This window comes from Neomonachus schauinslandi, chromosome 1 (assembly GCF_002201575.2).
Source record: "Neomonachus schauinslandi chromosome 1, ASM220157v2, whole genome shotgun sequence".
In the NCBI taxonomy this organism is placed as follows: domain Eukaryota; kingdom Metazoa; phylum Chordata; class Mammalia; order Carnivora; family Phocidae; genus Neomonachus; species Neomonachus schauinslandi.
In genome coordinates, this window is record NC_058403.1 from 202,215,982 (window position 1) to 202,232,035 (window position 16,054).

Below are 16,054 nucleotides of genomic sequence, written 5' to 3' on the forward strand. Positions count from 1 at the left end.
AAGTGCCCGTCAACAGACGAATGAAGAAGATGTGGTATATATACACAATAGAATATTATTCAGCCACAAAAAGAATGAAATCTTGCCATTTTTGCAATGACATGGATGGAGCTAGAGGGTATTATGCTAAGCGAAATAAGTCAGTCAGAGAAAGACAAATACCATATGATTTCACTCATATGTGGAATTTAAGAAACAAAACAAATGAGCAAAGGAAAAAAGAGAGAGAGAGAAACCAAGAAACAGACTTTTTTAAGATTTTATTTATTTGTCAGAGAGAGAGAGAGCACAAGCAGGCGGAGGGGCAGAGGGAGAGGGAGAAGCAGACTTCCTGCTGAGCAAGGAACCCAATGCGGGACTCAATCCCAGGACCCCGGAATCATGACCTGAGCCGAAGGCAGTCGCTAAACCAACACACCCAGGCGTCCCCAAGAAACAGACTCAACTATAGAGAACAAACTGCTGGTTACCGGAGGGGAGGTGGGTGGGGGGATGGGTGAACCACGTGATGGGGATTAAGGGGTGCACTTGTCATGATGAGCACTGAGTAATGTATAGAAGTGTTGAATCACTATTTTGTGCATCTGAAACTATTATAACACTGTATGTTAACTATACTGGAATTAAAATAAAAAACTTAATGAAAGAAAGGGTCAAAAAAAAGAAAAAGTATCAAAGTCCTATCAATCAGATCCTCCCTCTCTTCCTCCAGCCATCTCCCTCCTCTCTCCCCCTCACTCACTGCTTCAGCCCTACCAACCATGTCCCTGTTCCTTGAACACACCATGACGCTCCCCCCTCAGGACCTTTGCACATGCTGTGCCCTCTGCCGGGGACACTTTCACCAACCTCCTCCATCTGGTTTCCTTCTCACCATTTGACTTTCAGTACCAATGTCACCTCTGCAAGGCAGCCTGCCCTCATGTCCCTGAGCAGGCAGGTCTCCTCATCATAAGCTCACACAGCAGCCATGAGACTTCACTATAAGGAACTAGGTCTCTAACTCGGGCAGGGGCAGCACCTGTGACAATTAGTCCTCTTTGCGTTCCCAGCATCCTGCACTCGGCCTGTTGCACAGAAGGCCTGCAGCAAACTCAGACTGGAAGTCTGAACAAACCTATGTGCAAATCCCAAAGGTGGGGATGTCAAGCAACTAATTCTCTGAGCCTTAGTTTCCTCATCTGTAAAACTATAACAAAATACTCACTGTGCTGTGCTGTTATCAAAACCCAATAAAATGACATGTGCAATTCTAGCACATAGCAGGTGCTTGATAGTTACTGAGGGAATGAATGCATAAGCTTGGAGGGCATAGGGACCTGGGATCTCGCAGGTCTCTTTTAAAATATGAGGCAAATAAATAAATTAAAAAAATAAAAATAAAATATAAGAGACAAAGCTTCAAGATTAATACTAAAAAAGAGAATGATAACTTGCAGAGCAATAAACACACACTTTACAAAATACAAGACAAAACATATTTTATAGGTGTATCCACAAGTATGCAAAACAGCAGACAGAATTCTGGAAGGACACAAACTGTGACCCCAGGGGATGGGACGGGGGAGATTTCCATGTTTAAGCATTTCTGAATCACCTGAATTTTTTTATATTCCTTTAGTATTTGCAAAATAAATTAAAAACAGCAAAACAAAGATCCCTGAGGCCCTCCCACCCCTATCGCAACCGTCCACTCCTACTCCCCCAGCATCGGAACCCAAAGGGACCTCCGTGGAGCTCCACTCCAGGACTGGAACCCCTAGCATGTCCCTGCCAGGGAACTAAGCTACAGCCAGCAACAGGGAGCTCACCACCTCTGAAGGTGGCACTTTGCTTCAGCGTCCTGGGGCCAAGTTCTTCCCCCAGGGGATGAGATTCTCACTCGGCCTAAGCTATTCCCACATGCCTCAGGGCTTCTGGCCCCTCCCCCCCAGCCAGGCTGGGAGCTTCAGTGGTCCCCTCACTTGCCCACGCAGAAGTCCCGGAAGATGATGTCCAAGACCTCCTCAGTGCCGCCTCCGCCAGTGATGCGGCCCAGGTGGCCCCGGGCGAGTCGCAGCGCCTCAGCAGCCAGGGCTAGGTCTTTTGTCTGCTTGTAGTGGCGGAGGGCATCCAGGCAGCCCTGGAGATGATGCTGGTGTCTTGCACGCGTCAGAAGTGGTGGGCCTGTGGACGGGTCCCCACACCTGCAAGGGACAAAGGATGCGGTCTTTCCCAACTTTCACAACTACCATTGGAAGGGGGATGATCACTTGCATTTTGTGGACCCAGAAAATGAGCCTGGGGGGCGGGTACGTGTCCAAAGCCAGTGGCTCTGCCCTGACTTGAACTTGGGTTGAGGCAGGCTGCGGAACGGGAACAGGCGGAGGCAGGGCGGGGGAGCCGCTCACACTTCAGCCAGCTCCTTCCTCAACGCCTCCAGGAGGCCATCCAAACCCTCTCCGGTCAAGCAGGACAGCAGCAAGTGCGGGGGCAGGTCGGGCCTGGGGTCTGGGCCCCCTGGAGGCAGCAAGTCCGATTTGTTCAGCACCAGCAGGAGGCGCCCGCTGTTCTCACTGGGGCTCCCAGCGCCTGGGGGGGGCGACAACGGTATCCAGGAAGTTGCAGCTGGACGGAGAGCCCAGGTCAGAAGCATCCAGCACCGCCAGAATGAGGTCAGCCTGCTCCAGCCTGGGGGAACAGGGAGAACCAACCAAGAAGTAACGCCGGGGAGTTGAGTAATTAAGGGCACCTAGGGGGGGAGGAGGCAGAGCAAGAGGGGCGGGGCATGGCATGTGGGGGCGGGGCGGGGCAGGAACAGAGGCTGAATTCACACGGCGGCTCTCCCCACATCAGAGCCCCCACCCAAGAGACCTTAGCAGCCTTTCCTGATTCGGGAGGGACACAAAATAAAGGCAGCAAGGAGAAATGGAAGTGGAAGGGCTCTGTCTCCCCCTCCCACCACCCTACCAGCCTACCTCTCGCGGGCGCGCCGCACGCCCTCCTGCTCCACCGGCCCCACGCCCTCGCGCAAGCCCGCCGTGTCGCTCAGCAGCGCCGGGAACCCGGCCAGGTCCACGGGGGTCTCCAGCACGTCGCGGGTGGTCCCCGGCTCCGGGGACACTATGGACACAGGCTTCCGGCCTGGGATGGAATGGGGGGTGGGGGTTATCGCGAAGAGGGCGGGGTGGAGGCCGTAGAGCCCCTCCCCCAGGATCCACCTCCCGGCTCCTCCCCCACACCTGAACAGCTCCCCAGCTCCCGGCCCCGCCCCCGGCACTAGGCCCCGCCTCCCACGCACTGAGTACGTTCACCAGGCTGCTCTTGCCAGCGTTGGGGGGTCCTGCGACCACTACGTGCGCTCCTGAGCGAAGCCTCTGCCCGCGCCTGGCATCTCGAAGATGTGCGCTCAGTGCCAGCTCCAGCTCCCGCACTTGGCTGTCAGCTGTGGATGGAAGAAAGCAGAGGGGTTGGGAGTGAGGGGGCCTCCAAGGGCTACGATGCCAGGTGTCCCCCAACCGCTAGGAGGACCCACCTTGCTCCAGGACGCCCTCCTCCAGGTTGTCATCCTCACCAAAGTCGATATAGGCCTCCACGTGAGCCAGAGCCTGGTGGGGGAGGGGGACGGAGGTGGTGATGTGGTAACCCAGGAACCGCCCCCCCCGCCAAAGGGCCCAGGTCAAGCCTGACCCAAGGGACCAGACTGGAGGCTCATGCACAGGAAGCTCTCACACACAGAATGGGCAGGTGGGGTCTCTGAGGCAGGGAATGGGCGAAGAGGGGCTTGCCTTAGTGAGAGTCTTGGCCCAGCCATGGCAGAGGTGGCCCAGTTCCCCGTCCAGCTGCCTCAGCGCTTGCCGCCGCTGCGCCTCGGTTTCTGCATGAATTAGATCCGCTAGCCCCTCCACCTCGGTCAGGCTCAGCTTCCCGTGAGCGAATGCCCGCCTGGTGAACTCACCAGCTTCAGCCGGCCGCAGCCCTGGCACACTGCCTGCGGGAAGGTAGTGGATCCTGAGCTCCCTGGCCCCCACCCAGATCCACTGGCAGAGCCAGACTTCGAACCCAAGGCTGCAGACTCACCCAGGGCCTGCAGGACGCCACTCACCACCGCCGGGCCTCCGTGCACGTGGAACTCGGCGCAGTCCTCACCCGTGAAACTTTGGGGACCTAGTGTGGCGAGATGGGAGTCGAGGAGAGTACGACTAGGCAAACGCCTTGGGTGGGGGGTGGGAAACTGGGTCATGAGAGCTACAGCAGGTTCGGGATCTGGAACCCCTCACCTGGGAACCAGAGCACCAGCGCGTGGTCCAACGGCTCCCCGGAACGGGGGTGGCTGAGCAGGCGCAGGCAGGCGCTGCGAGCCGGAGGCAAGTCCCGGGGCGCCGTGAGACTCCGGAGGGCGTGGCCGCTGGAGGGACCGCTGGTCCGGATCACCGCGATGCCGCAGCGGCCTTGGCCGGAGCTCAGCGCGAAGATAGTGGCCCCGGAACCGGGGGCCAGGGCGCCGCTGCCCTGGCGCGTGCACGATCTGGGACTGGAGAGAAGAATCAGTGCCTCTGGGAGGCTCTGTGGCTGAGTGGCAGGTGGACAGGGCGCTCGATGTTCGGAAGATGCCCCAGGTGGAGGCTCTGAGGCTGGGGGGTGGGCAGATTGGAGCGTCTGAGGCCAGAGGGTGACCCGATTGAGGTCTCTGAGAGCAGAAGTTGAAACAGGTGACCCAGATGTGGGCTCTGCGGCAGGGGGATGAACGGATTGGGGCTTGGGAAAATGTGAAAGGTGGTTCTGCCCCACGGAACTGGGACCCAGATCCCAGGGAGAGGGTTTGGAGCCCAAGCAGCACCCCACGCTGTCACACCCGTTTCCCGTATCGCCCCACCTGCGAGGCCCACGTGCGGCCCGACCTACTAGGGTCCACAACACCCGCCACATGGGTTCACAACCGGCGACCCGCCTACCCGCTCTGCCTGGGTGGCTTCGAGTCCTGACAGGAGGCTCCACCCACTCCGCGGCGTGACTGGTAAAGTGCTCCACGATTCTCGATCATCATTGGGCCCCTTAGGAGACTCACTGAAGATCTTCGTTTCTATTGGCTAGTGTCAGGGCAAGAGGCGGGGAAGGGGCTGGACGCGGGGGTGCAGCGAAATGGCGTTCCCCCGGCAACATTAGACCGAATTTTTAGGATCCTAGAACCGCGGGTATCCCAGACACCGGAAATGAAGGGTGGGAGGAAGAACCAGGCTTCGCCCAGGGCGGTAGGATTTACACCGAGGCGAGGGTTCCAGCCCCGTATTTTCCATCTGGCCACCCCGTGGCTTTAGGCGAAGCAAGAGCATCTCAGGGGCGGAGAGGGATGAGTTCCGGGGAACCCACGCCCTGGTCCTAGTAAAATCTCGTCCAAATTTCTGGGAAGATTCCTACCTGTGTTTCCAGAACTCTCCAAGTTTCTCGCTCCTCCCCTAGCTTTCCCTCCCGCCGTTCCCTCCTCCTCGGATTCCCTTCTTCATTTGACAAACTCATCCTCAGGACCTAGCTCCAAGGTCCCCCTCCGACAGGACACCTTTCTGGAATCCCCAGCACAGCCCTCTCTGCCTTCTGGGCTTTCCTGGCCCAGGCCTGCTCCTGCAGAGCTAAGTGTCCGGTCTGTGTCTGGCTCCCCGAAAGCCAGAAAGGGGAGTCTCGGGGATTACTTTCAGGTTAACCCAGGACAGCGCAGAATAGCGGAATATAAGCGCTGATGGTGGAATTCCAGGCACTGGCTGGGCGGGGTCTCCACGGGCGCTTTCGCACGGACAATTCTCTGGTTCTTGGACGGAGCGGGCGGGCGACGCACTTGCACTTGGGAAGACTCTGTCGGACCCGCTAGAGTTCTAATTCCTGCCTCGACCCGCTTAACTTTTTCATTTGTAAAAGAGTGACAAACGCGGACACTCGCCTTCTCCGAGTTGTCCCATCTGTCATAAGTATACATCAAGTGCCTACTGTGTGCGCTAAGAACCAGAAGGGGCCCCTGCCCTCTCTGGGCTCTCAGTCTAACAGAAAAGACTACTCAGGACGATCAGGGTCCTGGGTGCCGATAAAATACAGAACGCCCAGTTAAATGTGAATTTCAGATAAACAATAAATAAGGTTTTGGTATAACTATGTCCCACGTAATATTTGGGACATACTAAAAATGTATTCGTTTGTCTGAAATTCTTTCATACAGTGGGAGGACTGTATGTTTATTTGCTAAACTTGGCAGCTCTATCGGGTGCTCTCTGAGGAGGTTACCTCCTTAGAGGCGCAGGGGTTAACTGGACGGGAGGGCGTGAGGAGTGCCTTAAGTAGTTGACTGGCACATGCTAAGGCCCTGAGGCAGGACTTGCTGTAACTATTAATTCGTATTCTAGCTGTGAAGTTACTGGTACCTGGAATCTCCCCCAACCAGGCCCGCCCCCTCCCACGTCCTGCCGTGGTCAAATCACGCCCAACTCAAGATTCCAAACCGCGCCCTTGCAGATGGGGAAACCAAGGCTCTGAGGCGGAGAATCCAGGCCCGGGACGGGCGGGGACGAGACCCAGAATTCGATGCGGGCGGGGACACATCCTCGGTGAATGCACCTTCGGTGCGGGCGGAGATGAGCACCAGAAAGCGAAGTGGGCGGGCGAGAACGAAATCCAGAAAACAACACGGGCGGAGTCGAGAACCCAAGAGCGACATGCGCGGGGACGAGAAGGAGAATCGAGGTTCCGCGCGGGCGGAGACGAGAAGCAGCGCTCGGGCACGCGGGGACGGCGGCCGGCGCGGGCGGGCGCGGCCTTTGTCTCTACCTCCAGCGCGCTCCGCGGCTGCACCGGCCGGATGAGCCCGGGGCCCCCCGGCGCTCGGGCCGCCCGCAGCCCCTGACCTGACCTGCCCTCGCCATGGCCGAAGCCACCTCCAGCTCCGGGGGCACGTCCCTGGAGGGCGAGCGTGGCAAGAGGCCCCCGCCTGAGGGCGAGCCTGCAGCCCCGGCGTCTGGAGTTCTGGGTATGTGTGCGGCGGCTGGATCTGACAGGGTTGCAGGTGCCTGTGGTGCGCGCGGCGGCCGGACGGGGAGTGGGATTGGGGTCAGCCGTCCCGGGCCTAGAGTCCAGTCGAGGGACCGGCTTCTCCCGGCACTGCGGCTGCGGCGGGGCCAGCGCGGCTGGGACGGTACAGGGGGCGGGGGTCCCAGCGCAGAGACTCGGACACGCCCCTCCGAGAGCCCCGGCCCGGGGCTGAGCTCAGTTACCCCTTTGGGTTACTGGATCGCAGCCCAGCAGGGATGCGCTTGAGAGCCTCCTCGCAGAGGATACGGAATCACGGTCCTGGGTTCGAATCCCAGCTCGCCTGTGTGACCTTGCGTGCGTGACTTAAACGCCCTGGTCCTCAGTTTCCTCACCTGTGAAATGGGGGTAAGAACCGCGCCCAGCTGTGAGGACGCGTTGACATGATGTGGTGAAGCGCTCAGGGCTGCTAGTGAGCGCCCCATCGATTGTGGTTTTGGAGGCGGAGCTGGGCCTCAAGAATGAGTAAGATTTGTAAGGGAGGACCTGGGGGAAGGGCATTCCTGGAGGAGGGCCTGGCTGGTGCAAGGACGAGGAGGGAAGGAAATGAGCCGAGGCCAAAGCTTGCAGGTACCTGGATGCCAGACTGAGTGCAGAAGAGCCGTGGCCAGTGTGCAAGCAGGGGCTAGGGCTGGAGGCACTCAACTGGAGGCTGGGGTCCTGGTCTGGGAGTGGCCTGACCTGGGCCCTGCCCTGCCTGCCCCCTAGATAAGCTTTTTGGAAAGCGGCTTCTGCAGGCTGGTCGCTACCTGGTGTCTCACAAGGCGTGGATGAAGACAGTGCCCACGGAGAACTGCGACGTGCTGATGACCTTTCCAGGTACCTGTGCCCGCCGCCTGCCCGGTGCCCAGATGGGCTCCCTTGCGCTGGGCTCCCCTGAGTAGGAGTCTGTAAGAGGCCTCGGACCCCTTGTGGCAAGAGCCATCAGTCCCTGTGCCCCTTGGCAGACACGACTGATGACCACACGCTGCTATGGCTGCTGAACCACATCCGCGTGGGCATCCCTGAGCTCATCGTGCAAGTCCGCCACCACCGCCACACGCGTGCCTATGCCTTCTTCGTCACCGCCACGTATGAGAGGCGAGTCTCTGTCCCTGGCCTCTCGGTGACCCTGCTACCCAGCTCCCCACCCTTCCAAGCACCAACTGTGAGGTTTAGCGCCCTGCATTTGTCCCAGGTGGCCGCCAGGTACACCAACCCTAGCTCCAGGACGGTGAGCCAGGGTCTCCCCATGACCCCACCTCCGTGTCTTCCTGGCAGCCTACTTCGAGGAGCCGACGAGCTGGGTTTGCGCAAAGCGGTGAAGGCCGAGTTTGGCGGGGGCACCCGCGGCTTCTCTTGCGAGGAGGACTTCATCTACGAGAATGTGGAGAGTGAGCTGCGCTTCTTCACCTCCCAGGTGCGGCCAGCTCTGGCTCCCAGTGCGCAGCCCTAGCCCTTGGGCTGCTCTTTCCTGTGCTCAAGCCCTGCCCTGTCCCCCGCAGGAACGCCAGAGCATCATCCGCTTTTGGCTGCAGAACCTACGCGCCAAGCAGGGCGAGGCGCTGCACAATGTGCGCTTCCTGGAGGACCAGCCAATCAGTAAGCAGGCGGGACCGACTTCCAATCACACGTGAGGAGTTGGGTGGGGCTCTTAGAATACAGCCTATCAATGCGAGAAGGTGGGGCCTAGAGACAACCGACCAAAAAAACTAGTGAAGAGTTGGGTGGGGCCTAGAGACATCAATGGTGTGGCGGGGTGTGGCCCTAGCATAGGGGTAGGGTTTACTCCCTGGGAGGCATTTCCAAGAGACACGGTTCTCTGGGTCTGGGATAAGGTGGGGGCAGGACCATGGACAGCACTTCATGCACTGTGTGGTGAGGCCCTGGGCCTCAGTTTCCTCTCCAAGAGACCAGCTGCTCGAAGTTCACCTTCTGACGCCGGCTTTGCACCATTCCTCAGACCTTCGGAGCAGTGATCTGAGGCCAAATGGCTTTATTTAAAAACAGGGTTCCACACTGGGACCCCACCCTCCCGGGTGGATTCCTGCGCCCCCACCTGCCTGCTTCTGCACCTCCCAAATTCTGAAGGAGAGCCAGATATTCTGTCCACTCAGAACTCCTCCCCTGGGAAGAGCCTCTGAAGATTTAAAAGCAGGGAAAAACTGTGACTTGGGTTTCGGGTGGGGCGGGGGGGGGGGGGGGGGGACTGGCCAGGCCAGGCATAGGCAGAAGGGTGGGGCTCATCCGCTCTTGTCCCCCAACAGTCCCTGAGCTGGCGGCCCGCGGGATCATCCAGCAGGTGTTCCCGGTCCACGAGCAGCGCATCCTGAACCGCCTCATGAAGTCATGGGTGCAAGCTGTGTGTGAAAACCAGCCTCTAGGTGTGGCCCCAGGTGGGGGGTGTGCGGGAGTCTCAGGAAGCGGGCAGGGCTGACCGGGACACCCCTGTGCTCCTGGCAGATGAGATCTGTGACTACTTTGGAGTGAAGATTGCCATGTACTTTGCCTGGCTGGGCTTCTACACATCAGCGATGGTATACCCAGCTGTCTTTGGCTCTGTCCTGTACACATTTACGGAGGCTGATCAGGTGCTGGGAGTGGGCTGGGCTGGGGCTGGAGTGCCTGAGACACCCTCCTCCCTGGGCCAACCTGGCTAACAGCTCAGCCTTCTGCCATCCCCAGACAAGCCGGGATGTATCGTGTGTGGTTTTTGCCCTCTTCAATGTGGTCTGGTCAACCCTGTTCTTGGAGGAGTGGAAACGGAGGGGGGCAGAGCTGGCCTACAAATGGGGGACGCTGGACTCACCTGGGGAAGCTGTGGAAGAACCGCGACCCCAGTTCAGGGTCAGTTGGGGGTGTCTGAGTCCAAGGACTCCAAGAATGAGAGGGGGAGGGGGGGGGGGTTACTGCAGGGGCAAAGACAAGGTGTGAAATAGGGCTGCAGCATCAGAAAGGGTATGCCAGGTGCGGGGCTCTGCATGCTCCGAAGGAGAGGCGTGGGAAATTGCATTTGAGGGACTGGGAAAGGTAGACTAGGTGGGGGCACCGCAAAAGCAAAGGCGTGATGGAGGGAAATTGAATTCTGAGGTCTTGGGAAAGGTGTGGGGGGGCAGGGGCAGCCCCTCCGGCCTCATGCTGAGCCCCACCCTCTGCCAGGGTATCCGGCGCATCAGCCCTGTGACGCAGGCTGAGGAGTTCTACTACCCGCCCTGGAAGCGGCTGCTCTTCCAGCTGCTTGTGAGCCTCCCCTTGTGCCTCACGTGCCTGGCCTGCGTGTTTCTGCTCATGCTTGGCTGCTTCCAGCTGCAGGTGACCTCCGGCCCCTACCCCCGGCCTTGGCCCTGACCTGGCCACTCCCGGCCCAGGTCCACTCCAGCCTGAGCCCAGATGCCAGGATGACCTGTGAACCCCCTGCCCCTGCAGGAGCTGGTGCTGAGCGTGAAAGGGCTGCCCCGTCTTGCCCGCTTCCTGCCCAAGGTAGTGCTGGCTTTGCTGGTCAGCGCGAGTGCCGAGGGCTATAAGAAGCTCGCCATCTGGCTCAACGACATGGGTACGCCCTGCAAGGGGAGGTCCTGTTGCCCTGGGGAGGAAGGTCCCTGCTGCCCTTCAGGGCCCGCGCTGCCTTCAGGGGGCCTGGGCCACCTCCTCACTCACCCCCTCGGCCCCCAGAGAATTACCGGCTGGAGAGCGCCTATGAGAAGCACCTCATCATCAAAGTCGTCCTGGTGAGTGGGGGGCCAGCAGGTGGGCAGTGAGGGCTCTGCATGGGGCACAGGAGGAGCTCCTGGGGACCAGGCAGCAGAGGGATTGCCCCCCTGCTTCCTTCCCACAGTTCCAATTTGTCAATTCCTACCTGAGTCTCTTCTACATCGGCTTCTACCTCAAAGACATGGAGCGCTTGAAAGAGGTGAGATCCCAGCCCAAGGCAGTGCCCCCCAGTGGTGGCCAGTGGGGGGCCGGACTTGGCCCAAGGGGTCCACGGGCTCTCCAGCCCCTCCCCCCCGTCCTCCATCCTTCTCTCTCTGTCCGTCCGTCCGTCCGTGTGTCCTCTCTCTGCCTGTCGCCCCCCCATCTGTCCGTCCACCTGTTCGTCGGTCCCTCCACAGCTCCTGCTCGTCCTGTCCCTGTCCCAGAGCCTCGAGCGGCAGCTTCGGGCGGTGCTGGTCCCGCTCGCGGCCCTGCGGTTCCACCTGCTCCTCCTCTCCCTCCGGGGCCTCCTGCTCATGGCCCGGGCCAAAGTAGGGGCAGATGGCGAGCCCGCAGGACCTCGCCAGGGCGGGCAGTGTGGCTGTGCTTGGGGCCTCATGCTGCCTGAGCTGAGGGTGCATGTTCCAAGGGGCTGGGGCTCTGCTGATGGGGTGCAGACGGCAGGGGCCTCCTGAGGCCCTGGGCCCCAGCTGAGCTCCCGGGCAGTGCTGTAAGCAGGGTGGAAACATGCGTTGCAACCCCAGGAGGTTGACTCGGAGCACTGTGGCCTGCGGGGCTATGGTCTGTGGCAGAGGAATGGTGGGAGAGGCTGCAGAGGTTGAGTGCTGGGGCCTCCATGTCCTGGGACATCATTACAAGGGGCGGAGTCAGCAGTTAGGTTCAGGGCATGTGTCTGGAAACTTGCTCCTGGAGGGCGGGTCCCCAGTCCCAGCAGCCTGCCCCGGTGCCCCACGTGGCCTCTCTCCTCCCTCTTCCTGCCCCCAGATGCTGGCCACTCTGCTGATCACCCGCCAGTTCCTCCAGAACGTGCGCGAGGTCTTGCAGCCGCATCTGTACCGGCGGCTGGGCCGTGGCGAGCTTGGCCTGCAGGCAGCCTGGGAGCTGGCCCGTGCCCTGCTCGGCCTGCTGAGCCTCCAGCGCCCTGCACCCCGTCGCCTCGAACCCCAGGCCGAAGAGAGTGGCAGCGGCAGCGGGGCCCGCAGGTGTCTCGGTGGGGGCTGCGGGGCACCTGAGGAGGAGGAGGAGGCTACAGTGGAGCGGCGGCCGGCAGGGGAGGGTGGGGAGGTGGGGGACAGGCCTCAGGAGGGCAAGGAGGAAGAGGAGGAGGAGGAGGAGGAGGAGGAGGAGGAAGATGACGAGGATGAGGGCGAGGAGAACGGCCTCCTGGACTGTGGGCTCCGGCTGAAGAAGGTCAGCTTTGCTGAGCGAGGTGCTGGGCGGCGGCGGCCTGGCCCGGAGGCCCTCCTGGAGGAGGGGAGCCCCACTATGGTGGAGAAGGGGCTGGAGCCGGGAGTATTCACGCTGGCCGAAGAAGACGATGAGGCCGAAGGGGCTCCCGGCAGTCCTGAGCGGGAGCCTCCGGCCGTCCTGCTCCGCCGGGCTGGGGGCGAGGGCCGTGACCAGGGGCCAGATGGGGGCCCGGACCCAGAGCCTGGTTCAGGTGACTCGGGCCGGAGGCAGCGGCGGCAGAATCGGTCGTCTTGGATTGACCCACCCGAGGAGGAGCACTCACCCCAACTCACCCAGGCCGAGCTTGAGAGCTGTATGAAGAAGTACGAGGTGAGGAGGGCGTCTGAGGCCCAAGGCCAGGCCCTCAGCAGGGCAGGGCATGCGGCCTCAGGGTGGAGGTGGGGGGCATGATGAAATGGGGCCCTGGATGTGGTTGGGAACTTGCTGGACGGGGAGCTCTGGGTCCATTCAGGAGAATTGGAGGGCGGGAGGTGGCCTTGAGAGAAGAAGGTAGTCGAAGGTCGGAGGCATCCGGGTCTGAGGGGACCCAAGGCCACACCCGGGCACCCGCCTGCAGGACACCTTCCAGGACTACCAGGAGATGTTCGTGCAGTTCGGCTACGTTGTCCTCTTCTCGTCTGCCTTCCCCCTGGCTGCTCTGTGCGCCCTGGTCAACAACCTCATCGAGATCCGGAGCGACGCCCTCAAGCTGTGCACGGGGCTGCAGCGGCCCTTCGGGCAGCGGGTTGAGAGCATCGGCCAGTGGCAGGTGTGGGGAGCAGCCGAGGACTCGGAGCCGAGGCCCGGAGGGAGTCCGGGTGCGCTGGGGAGGGGCAGGAGGCCCAGGAAGGGTGGCCGGACCCCACCTGAGCCCACCCCTGCCATGTTCCCCTGCAGAAGGTGATGGAGGCCATGGGCGTCCTGGCCATCGTGGTCAACTGCTACCTAATCGGCCAGTGTGGGCAGCTGCAGCGCCTCTTCCCCTGGCTCAGCCCTGAGGCGGCCATTGTGTCTGTGGTGGTGCTCGAGGTGGGGCCTGTGGCTGCATGGGGGAGCTGGGGGGCGGCAGGGCGTCCCCGAGCCTGCAGCCTCCTCCTCTGTCGCCTCAGCACTTCGCCCTGCTCCTCAAGTACCTCATCCATGTGGCCATCCCCGACATCCCAGGCTGGGTGGCCGAGGAGATGGCCAAGCTTGAGTACCAGCGCCGGGAGGCCTTCAAGGTATGGGGCGGGGGGGGGGGGGGGGGGCCCGGGGCTGGTTTCCTACCTGCACTCGGGGGGGCTTCTCAGCCTCGGCCTCGGCCCGCAGCCAGCTGAGCAGGAGGGAAAGAGGTGGGAGCCCAGGGTAATGATGAGCGCGCCGCCCAGGCCGCTCCCTCCCGGAACCCCCGGTGGCATCCAGTACCAGCCTGGCACTTGTGAACCTTTAGTCATCGCCAGCTCGCCAGCAGTGTCCTGTTTGGGGCCAGGGACACGGCGGATGCTTCCTAGAAGCCCAGCTTCTGCCACATTCCCCAGAAAGCTGCCAAGTGGGCCAAGGAGCTCACCAGGGCCAGGCGACGCTCTCCGTGATGATGGAAACATTCTGTGCCCCGTGTGATCCCTCATTATGGGGGGCCGACGGGCACTTGATGTGGGGCTGGTACAACCGAGAGACAGAATTCTTATTTTGTTTTATTTTAATCACTTAAATTGGCATTGACTAAGACACATGTGGCTCTGGTCTGTGTCAGTCATGACTCTGTCCCTGGTTCTCCAGAAAGCAGAGGACGGTTGAGGCCCAAGCTGTGTTTACGTTCTCCCAGTTCTTAAGACGGTGCCTGGCACATGGCTGGGGACAGCGTCGATGGCCCGTAATGTCCGTTCCCTTCTCAATTCTCAGAAAGCACTGGCATGGATCCAGGATTGCAGTTGGTGCCTAATAAGTGGGTAGATCTCTCCCTACTTCCTCAGAGAGCCCCGGGGTGGGTCCAGGGGTGCAGCGGGTGCCCAGGAAGTGTTTGGAGCTCTCCCCACTCCCGCAGAGAGCACCCGTGAGGGCCTGGGGCCTCAGCCGGCACCTGCCCACATGCCCCGTCTGCCCAGTCCTGGTAATGGCTCTGTTGCGCCCACAGAGACATGAACGCCAGGCCCAGCACCACTACCAGCAGCAGCAGCGGCGGCGGCGGGAGGAGGAGGAGCGCCAGCGCCACGCGGAGCACCACGCCCGGCGAGAGCGCGATGCCAGCGGCCGGGAGGAGGCTCGGGCCGAAGGCTCAGGGCTGGACCCCGCTGCCCCTGAGAAGGCCTCCGCCAAGGCCAAGGGCAGCGGGGCAGGTGGCCACGGGCAAGAGCGGCCCAAGCGCCCGGGGTCCTTGCTGGCGCCCAACAACGTCATGAAGCTGAAGCAGATCATCCCGCTGCAGGGCAAGTTCCTGTCGTCTGGGGCTGCATCCTCACTGGCCAGCGCGGGGGCTGGCCCTGCCGCCCGGCCACCCCCTGCCCAGTCACCCACGGGTAGCGACACCCGCCTGCCAGCGTTCCTCAGCTTCAAGTTCCTCAAGTCGCCTGAGACCCGGCGGGACCCAGAGCGCAGCCACTCACCGCCCAAGGCCTTCCACGCCGGCAAGCTCTTCCCTTTCGGCGGGGCCCGGGCTGACACCGGGGCCAACGGGGCAGGTGGGCAGGCCCGGCTGGACGGGACCCCCGGCGGTGGAGGAGGCCGAGGCCAGCGGAGTGGGCCGATGGACGAGGCCGCGGCTGAGGAGCCGGACGCCCCCCGGCCCGAAGAGGAAGGCTCAGGTCACAAGCTTTAACTCGGGGGTGGGGACTCTGGGCCGGGCTCGGCGGGAAGGGATGGGGTGGCCAGGCCTGGGGAGAGGGGCTGAAGGGGACAGAGGAGGCCCGGTCTCTGGTGCCGGCTGGGAACCTGGGTATGTGGTACGTGGAGCCCCTCAGTCAAAGCCTGCTCAGTGTCTCCAGGACTGCGACAGCCAAAGCCCCCTGTCATAGTGCCCCTCCCAGGGCACCCTGCCCACCGTGCTCTGGGGCCAGGAGAGATGAAGAAGGCTTCTTCGCCACCTGGCCCAGCCTCTCCTGCCCCTACGATAAGGCCCCACACCCAGCTCACTCTGGGGGGACTGGACCCCCCTCCCCCCAGGCCTCTATGCAAGTCCCCACCCTGCAGCCCAGCTGTTCAAGGAGGCCTTCCTTGGAGGTGGGGGCTGGAGCTGCCCCCACCTGGGGAGCTCGGGGTGCTCGGCCACAGGCTGCACCCACATCCATGCTGAGCAAGAGGTGCCAGCCTCACGGACCCCCACCCGCACCTCGCCGGGCCCAACCCCAGCCCAACCCAGCCCCAGGCTCCAGCAGCTCATCCCCCAGGGAGCCCGAGAGGTGGCAGCTGCAGCACCAGGGACGCAGGTCAGAAATCAGAGGGACTTCCTCAGATTGTCCTCTCCCCATGATGGGGAAGGGCCCAGTGCCCAGAGGCAGGGGAGGCACCAGAAGACGCCCACCCCTTGTCACTGATCAGAAGCAATAAGGCCCTCCGTGTGCCTGGAAGCCCGGGAGGGAGCGCGGGCAGGGTCTGAGCGGGGTCCGGCGGCGGGGGCGGCACCCCCCCGGAACGGGCCCTCTCGCCTCCGCAGGGACAGCGCTGGCCCCCGTGGGCGCCCCTGCCCTCCGCACCCGCCGCAGCCGGAGCCCCGCGCCGCCGCCAACGCCGCTGCCCCGGCCCCCGACGCCGCCCGCAGGCTGCTGGCAGTGGGACGGGCCGTGGGGCTGCGGGGGCGACGGCACCGCCCCCCGCCAGGCCCCCCCCCCCCCCCCCGCCCCCGCGCGCCCCCCCCCCGCCCCCCCCCGGCCCCCCCCCCCCCCCCCCCCCCCCC

General features: G+C 62.1%; 2 protein-coding genes across 2 annotated transcripts; one reads left to right on the forward strand and one right to left on the reverse strand.

Annotated features, from left to right (window-relative positions):
* Window positions 1-1,470: 1,470 nt before the first annotated feature.
* On the reverse strand, window positions 1,471-4,946 carry GTPBP3 (GTP binding protein 3, mitochondrial). Its single transcript, XM_021683135.1, is given in 10 exon segments — window positions 1,471-2,186; window positions 2,391-2,578; window positions 2,580-2,670; window positions 2,958-3,123; window positions 3,281-3,424; window positions 3,515-3,587; window positions 3,768-3,970; window positions 4,060-4,146; window positions 4,260-4,507; window positions 4,856-4,946. Coding segments are annotated over 10 exon segments (1,479 nt in total). The 5' UTR covers window positions 4,909-4,946; the 3' UTR covers window positions 1,471-1,960.
* A 2,391-nt stretch (window positions 4,947-7,337) lies between these two features.
* On the forward strand, window positions 7,338-15,596 carry ANO8 (anoctamin 8). Its single transcript, XM_021683203.2, has 16 exons — window positions 7,338-7,866; window positions 7,995-8,127; window positions 8,308-8,446; window positions 8,532-8,628; window positions 9,294-9,410; window positions 9,490-9,617; window positions 9,712-9,873; window positions 10,186-10,338; window positions 10,453-10,579; window positions 10,699-10,754; window positions 10,862-10,936; window positions 11,722-12,516; window positions 12,764-12,955; window positions 13,084-13,215; window positions 13,296-13,406; window positions 14,300-15,596. The coding sequence occupies exons 1-16, from the start codon at window positions 7,818-7,820 to the stop codon at window positions 14,978-14,980; spliced, it is 3,147 nt and encodes a 1,048-aa protein (XP_021538878.2). The 5' UTR covers window positions 7,338-7,817; the 3' UTR covers window positions 14,981-15,596.
* The last annotated feature ends 458 nt before the right edge of the window (window positions 15,597-16,054 follow it).

Coding starts and splice junctions, on each gene's coding strand:
- ANO8 (XM_021683203.2), top strand. CDS start 7,818: ATGAAGACAGTGCCCACGGAGAACTGCGACGTGCTGATGACCTTTCCA. Junction 9,618..9,711: donor CATTTACGGAGGCTGATCAG/GTGCTGGGAGTG, acceptor TGCCATCCCCAG/ACAAGCCGGGATGTATCGTG. Junction 13,407..14,299: donor AGCGCCGGGAGGCCTTCAAG/GTATGGGGCGGG, acceptor TTGCGCCCACAG/AGACATGAACGCCAGGCCCA.